A 7,573-nucleotide genomic window follows, 5' to 3' on the forward strand; every position below is an offset into this window, starting at 1 on the left:
TTTATTTATTTATTTATTTATATAGAGAGAGAGAGAGAGAGAGAGAGAGTCTCGCTCTGTCACCCAGGCTGGAGTGCAGTGGCGCAATCTCGGCTCACTGCCTCCCAGATTCAAGCGATTCCCGTCTCATCCTCCCGAGTAGCTGAGATTACAGGCATGTGCCACCACACCCGGCTAATTTCTGTATTTTTAGTGGAGACAAGGTTTCACCATGTTGGTCAGGCTGGTCTTGAACTCCTGACCTCAGGTGATCCACCTGCCTCAGCCTCCCAAAGTGCTGGGATTACAGGGGTGAGCCACCACACCCGGCCTAAGCTCATGTACTTTAGCTCATGTTCATCCTCTTTTAGTTCCAGACACAGTTTTAGCAAACTTGGATACCACTTCCTGGCTCAGAGCAGTGACTAAGCTGTAAATCAGAGGACTAGGGGGTTGAGGAATAAGTGCCCAAGATGTGACAGATGGCAAGACAACCCTTAAAAGCAGAGCCTTCTCAGGCACAATACCCTTTACTCCTTTGTAACTGCTAAACACCATAACAAAAGACAGTCACTGATATTTGTAATTATTGAATCACAGATTTTTAGACATAGCAGCATCAAAAGAGGCAAAATCATATTTCCTATTTTCTGCTTCAGGAAGCAGGTAGTGTGTGATACAGTTTAGAAAGACTTATCTTGGGTTTTCCTGAGCAGAGCCTGAGACAAGGATTTAGGTTCAGGTATGGTTTTTTGGAGGTGACCCCAAGAAGCAGGAGGGAGAGTGGGAAGAATGAAACAGAGCAGGAAGAAAGCCTTTAAGGATATATTAACATTATTGAAGTTGACGTGGGGGCAAAGGGGGCTGAACTCCACCGGCACCTCCTAAGAAGCCTGCAGAACAGCATTCAGAATTGTCCTGTGGATCTGCTGGCTCCTGCCTTGCCTCGGTTGCAGGTTGCCCCTGGGTGCTGTGCCTGCATGGCTGAGTAGGCTCTTGCTTCAGTGCTGGAGAAAGCCTTGGTGCAGAAAGATGGGCAGTGTGTGCTGGACCAGGGGGTCTACTACCCACAAGGTGGGCATGCACTTGTGCTGCACTGTCCCCACAGCTGTGTTTGAAATCAGTGACCCAAGCAGATGGGTCACAGGGCATCTCGATCTGCTAAAAACATTTCCATCCAAAATGCTACCAAAGAATGCTTTATGATTAGTGGGCTTCATCTGTCTAGAGAAATATATATAGACCCTCACATGCCAAAGCTCTGCTAAATAGATGAGGCGTTGTGATATCAGTTTTCTGTTTCAGGTAAAGCACCCTCAGTGATTTCTGTCCCTCACTGTAGGAATCGGTGGTGGAATTATCCATCAGCATGAATTGATCCACGGAAGCTCCTTCTGTGCTGCAGAACTGGGCCACCTTGTTGTGTCTCTGGATGGGCCTGATTGTTCCTGTGGAAGCCATGGGTGCATTGAAGCATACGCCTCTGGAATGGCCTTGCAGAGGGAGGCAAAAAAACTCCATGATGGTTGGTGTCCCTCTCTTAAGGAATTAAGTAACCAAATAGTAGACAAGTACTTCAAAGTGGAAATTCCAAAGAGAGCTGAACACTGAAGCCAGAAGTTTCCCCCCTTTCACTTCTTAGAGAAAAAGCAGGGCTCCCTTGCACTAAAACAGCACAACCTCCTTGGTCCTGACCCATACTGCCACTCTTCCTCCCCAGGAGTGGTGGTGCACAGAGGTCTAGAGTTCCAAGATAGCAGGGAAGATTTCCTTCAGTTTTGTTTTCTCAGCCAGTAGCACAGGGTGGGTACTTAATACACATTTTAATGAAGAAATAAATGGACAAAACATGTTATGTATATACCACACATACATGCACCGTATGTGTAGTATATCTGTGCTTCATACATAAAGAGAGTATAGATTTTTGGCCCCCAAAACCAATTTGTGAGCATATGCTGAAGGAAAGGAAATGGGGAATGGAGGCCGAGAGTGCAGGAGCGAAGTGTATAGAGCCCTACACAGTAGGGTTCTGAAGAGGTGGGAAGAGATGAGCTGCAAAACCAGGCACAGGGCCCACAAGAGGGCATGGCGAGCCGAGATGATGGGTGTATGGGATGGGAAGCAAAAAGGTAGGGGATCATTACCTGGTGGTGCCCCTATGAGAGAGGTAAGAAGTTTGCTCGTCTGTTGGCAGTGGGGGTAGAAGGACTGGGAAGGCGGTGAAGGTATAGAAGAGAGCAGTCAGGGAGAATGTGTGAGAGCTGTGAGGGCTCAGGGGAGACAGGAGACCACCAGTTGATGTCTAGGTAGCAGTTTGCACAGCTGGGGACTTTTTTACTTCAGGGTCCAGATATTCTAGCAGATGAGGAGGAGGCAGATTGATCTGAGTTGGTGACAGGCAGAAGACAAGGACTACAGATAACCACAGAAATTCCTGCTGCTTACTGAGCATTTACTCTGGCCAGCACTTAACTAAGTACTTTATGTTCATGATCTCATTTCATTCCTCAGATAACCTTGCCAGGGTAGGCACTATTGCCCTCATCTTCTAGGAAGGAGGAATGTGTAGAGGTGAGGTGACAGGCATGGGGTCATGCAGCTGGGAGTGGCAGAGCTGGCACTGACCCCAGGCCTGTGTCTGTTCCTTAGCTGCTGTGCCTTGCTGCCATAGAATGTGTGGTGCTGGCAGATGGCACAGCATTGTGTCTGGGATGAGTAAGGAAGGAGTGAATGTGGGAGGAAGGTGATAATTTGGAGAAAAGAACACTTCAAAGACTGTCTGCTCCTGGAAGTGAGAAGTGAGGGAGCCAGAGGGGTAGGAGGCTGTCGTCAGACTTGAGGTTTTTCCAGGAAGATAGGTTCTGGGTTATGTACAACCAATTAGCAAGAGGGGAGCAAAAGCTTTAGGGGCAGTGTATAGAGATGTTTGTGAATGATAAGCTTTGCAGTTGTGAAAAGAAAACACCATCTTCCCATGTAGGGGCTTGCTTTCCACGGGCCCAATGGTGAGCTTGGCCTCCCCAAGGCTCATTAGTGACTGCTTTTCCTTCTCACTCTGCTCAGAGGACCTGCTCTTGGTGGAAGGGATGTCAGTGCCAAAAGATGAGGCCGTGGGTGCGCTCCATCTCATCCAAGCTGCGAAACTTGGCAATGCGAAGGCCCAGAGCATCCTAAGAACAGGTGAGCATGTGGTTGCAGGTGGCTGTGCTGCAGGGGGCAGCCTCAGACATCATATGGCCCAGCCCGGCCCCAGAAGAGACCCTGCTTCTCTTAGGGACAGGTGCTTTGCAGTGTCTGTTCAGAGGTTTCTTTCCTAATTACTCAGAGGTAAAAAGGGAATTGCATTCAAGGTATTTGGCAGCATTGCCTTTTTCAGCAGGTGTTTGGTTTGGTTTGACAACTATAAAAATGCTCCGTGTTCATTTTACAGGAAATTTAGAGAAATATAGGACAGTTGTGAGAAAAAATATCACTTAGAGTTTTCCCATTTGGAGATACCAACTATTAACATTTCCTTCAAGTCTTTCTATTCATTTTTTTGCCTAGTGGAGATCGTGTGGTACACCCTGCTTTTTCCACTTGAGGCTGTCACATGATCATTTTCTCATATTAAGAATCAACCGTGAACTGCTTTTAAAACACTGCCTCCCACTGCATGCCGTGGATGTTCTTTATCATTTCTGCTGCTGGCTCTTTTCTGCCTCCCTCTTTGGTATTTTGATTTTGGCTTCTCTCAGAAACTCATTTTAATTTTTATCTCCCTGTAGCTGGAACAGCTTTGGGTCTTGGGGTTGTGAACATCCTCCATACCATGAATCCCTCCCTTGTGATCCTCTCTGGAGTCCTGGCCAGTCACTATATCCACATTGTCAAAGACATCATTCGCCAGCAGGCCTTGTCCTCCGTGCAGGACGTGGACGTAGTGGTTTCGGATTTGGTTGACCCCGCCCTCCTGGGTGCTGCCAGCATGGTGCTGGACTACACAACACGCAGGATCTATTAGACCTCCAGGAACAGACATGGACCATCTCTCAAGAGCTCCTGAGTGGAATCAAGTTCTTGTCTTTAGGATGACCATTTCTTAACAATCAAATCTAGTATTGAACTGCAGGTGACTTTGGCAGAGAAATTTTTTTGCTTTTGGTCTCCTCTTCCAAAGTCACCTTTCCCAACTCCTGTTTTTGTAGATGCTGTTCTTTCTGATGTTTTCCTAGTAGGGGTCATTTTAGCTTCAAACCCTGTAAGTTCCAGTCACAATTTTCTGTGCCAAAGTAGCTACAATAATAGAGAGGAAGCCTTAGAACTCTGCTTACTAATGGATTAATACCACTGAAACCTGCAGGCCTTGCCTGGGATGTCACTTCATCCTGAAGTTTGCATTAATAATCCTTCCAGGCCGGGTGCGGTGGCTCCCGCCTGTAATCCCAGCACTTTGGGAGGCTGAGGTGGGTGGATCACGAGGTCAGGAGATTGAGACCATCCTGGCTAACATGGTGAAACCCCATCTCTACTAAAAATACAAAAAATTAGCCGGGCGTGATGGTGGGCCCCTATAGTCACAGCTACTCGGGAGGCTGAGGCAGGAGAATGGCATGAACCTGGGAGGCAGAACTGGCAGCGAACTGAGACCACGCCACTGCACTCTAGCCTGGGTGACAGAGCAAGACTCTGTCTCAAAAAATAATATAATAATAAATAATAATAATAATAATCCTTCCAGCCGGGCACAGTGGCTCATGCCTGAACACTTTGGGAGGCTGAGACACGTGGATCACCTGAGGTTAGGAGTTCGAGACCAGCCTGGCCAACCTGGTGAAACCCCATCTCTACTAAAATACAAAAATTAGCCCCGTGGTGGCATGCACCTGTAGTCCCAGCTACTCGGGAGGCTGAGGCAGGAGAATTGCTTGAGCCCGTGAGGCCGAGCTTGCAGGGAGCCAAGATCATGCCACTGCACTCCAGCCTGGGTGACAGAGCGAGACTCCATCTCAAAAAAAAAATCCTTCCTCCTCTAACCCCAAACTAAGATCACAGAAGGTGATCCAGTCAAGGAACAGGGGGAAGTCTTACCAGGAAGGGCTTAAGTATGCTTTTTTTTAAACAGCTTTATTGGTTTTTTTTTTAAAGCCTATAATTTGATAAGCCTTGACATATGTATACCTGTGAAAGCATCACAATCAAGACACTGGACATATCACCCCCACATCTCAGATATCCCCCCCAATCCTGGATACCATTTGTTGAAAGATGTTACTACTCTAGCTGAACTTACAAGAGACTTTAGACCAGGGATCTAAATTACAGTGGCCTTAGTGACCTTGTCCTTATCTTCTTAGGACAGCTGAGAAGCCACTGGGACTTAGAGCCTTTAAAAGGAGATTAACTGTCCCAAAACGATCTTTGCTACTGACCAGCAGACACTTCTTCCTTCAATAGCCTTTCCTACTGTGTTGAGTAACACCCTAGGGTGTCTATTAAAGCAGTGTTTGTATGAGTTTTACCTAGAGCCCAGAGCCGTGAATCAGGATTCTGGCTACATAATTCACGTTTTCATTGATGTCAAAATACAAAAGCCAAAGTTCTGGCTATGAACTGTAACTTGAAAGAAATACTAACTGCCACCACTTATTAAGTGCCTACTGTGTGCCAGGCTCTGAACTAGGTGCTTCATATACATTATCCCAAATTCTCTCAACATATGAGGCAGGTGTTTTAATTTTTATTGTATAGAACTTGGTGTGTTTGACACTTGGTGTGTTTAAGCTATGTGGCTAGAGAGAGGGTTTGATTCCAGGTCCCTCTGTGCTTTTTCTGCTGAGCCACAAACCTCTCAATTCAAAAACTTTCAAAATGCTAACATATTCTAATTCACTCTAGGCCACCAAAACCTTTAATACTAATATCTGATTTGTAAATGACTTAATGGATCCTTGAATTTAATTTAATTTAATCAAATTTTTTATTTAATTTAAATAATTTAATTTAATCAAATATTCCTCTCTGCTGTGAAATTTTACCAGTATAGTATTTGGTCTAGTGACAGGTGTTTTATTTTTTTGAGACGGGGTCTCACTCTGTCACTCAGGCTGGAGTTCTGTGGTTCAATGTAACCTCCGCCCCCCGACTTCAAGTGATTGTCTTGCCTCAGCCTTCTGAGTAGCTGGGATTACAGGCACATGCACCACGCCTGGCTGATTTTTTTTTTTTTTTGGGTATTTTAGTAGAGACAGGGTTTCACCACGTTGGCCAGGCTGGTCTTGAACTCCTGTCCTCAGGTGATCCGCCCACCTCTGCCTCCCAAAGTGCTGGGATTACAGGCGTGAGCCATCGCACCTGGCCCTAGTGACAAGTTTTTATGGGTACTTTTAGATATTTAAAAAATCATGTGCATATATTTTCAGATTTTATTTTGGGAAAATGAAGCTTTCTACAACATATTGTTTCAGTGTTCAAATAAACTGAAGGAATCAACATTACATTTGAACTATATCCTTCCTAAACTCTACCAGCCCTGCAGTAATCTCCAGGGCCTGGTTATTGTTCAGACATTCCATGGTGATTCCTGGGAAGGAAGCTTGGCTGCTCAGTTTCTGAGTCTGGGGTGAGATGATGTTCCATGAAGGGACATCTGTTCTTTGGTGTAATCTCTTACGGTGAAATCTGCTCTGTACATCAGACAATTGCATTGCTACCAAGTTTCATACAAAATACTTGAAAGGATGGTATTGAATCTAAAACCAAATATTAGTTTTTATTAAAATTATGGGAAGGCTAATATATTCCAACGTAAATTATTACATATGGTTAAGTAATTGCATGTTAATTTATTTTAATGTAAATATTTTTATGTTACTGTTCTGAGTCAAATTCTAAAGAAAAAATACATTTCCTTGTTGAAATCCTGTTGTATTCTGTTTTGTTTTTGTAACTCACTAGCCAAAAGCATTTTCCTTCCCAGAAGAGATTTAAAGTTGTTGCATTGCTTACATTTTGAAGGTTATATAACTTCCTTAAGGCCTCTAATATCACTGCTTTCTTAACCAAAAAAAGTCTATTAATAGAAAGCATGGCTGGGCATAGTGGCTCCAGCACTTTGGGAGGCTAAGGCAGAAAGATTGCTTGAGCCCTAGAGTTCAAGACCAGCCTGGGCAACATGCCAAAAGCCTACAAAATAATACAAAAAAATTAGCCAGGCGTGGTGGCGAGTGCTCTAGTTCCAGCTACTCAGGAGGCTGAGGTGGGAGGATCACCTGAGCCCGGGAGGTCGAGGCCTGCAGTAAGCCATGATCATGCCATTGCATTCTAGCCTGGGTGACAGAGTGAGACCCTGTCTCAAAAACAACAACAAAAACAAAGCATTGTTATATATAACATTGAAAATTTGGCATAAAAAAGCAAAGTAGCCCCAAGAAAGGAGTTTGAAACTAAGTATTGAGCACTCACTGAGTTCCTAGACCCACTGCCTCTTTTTATGAGGCCCCATGTGGGTCTCATACAGGCATTAGAAACAATCCCAAATTACTACTGCTGTGTAACCACCTCAAAACTAAAGAGCTTAAAACAACAGTAATTGTTTCATGTTGCGGTTTCT

The 7,573-nt window shown here is 44.9% G+C and overlaps 1 protein-coding gene across 5 annotated transcripts in view; it reads left to right on the top strand.

The window, feature by feature from the left end:
- The window catches only part of GNE (glucosamine (UDP-N-acetyl)-2-epimerase/N-acetylmannosamine kinase), a 78,115-nt gene that overhangs the window by 53,966 nt on the left and 16,576 nt on the right, over positions 1-7,573 (top strand). For 2 of the 5 annotated variants that reach the window (XM_017892616.1, XM_017892620.1), the window contains 3 exons: positions 1,322-1,504; positions 3,046-3,162; positions 3,750-4,445. In XM_017892616.1, coding sequence (XP_017748105.1) covers positions 1,322-1,504; positions 3,046-3,162; positions 3,750-3,985 — 536 coding nt within the window. In that variant the 3' untranslated portion in view covers positions 3,986-4,445. Of the gene's footprint in view, positions 1-1,321; positions 1,505-3,045; positions 3,163-3,749; positions 4,446-7,573 lie in introns of those variants that run through there. The other 3 variants (XM_017892617.1, XM_017892618.1, XM_017892619.1) reach the window with 2 other exon arrangements.

This window comes from Rhinopithecus bieti, unplaced genomic scaffold (assembly GCF_001698545.2).
Source record: "Rhinopithecus bieti isolate Rb0 unplaced genomic scaffold, ASM169854v2 scaffold_22453, whole genome shotgun sequence".
Taxonomy (NCBI): domain Eukaryota; kingdom Metazoa; phylum Chordata; class Mammalia; order Primates; family Cercopithecidae; genus Rhinopithecus; species Rhinopithecus bieti.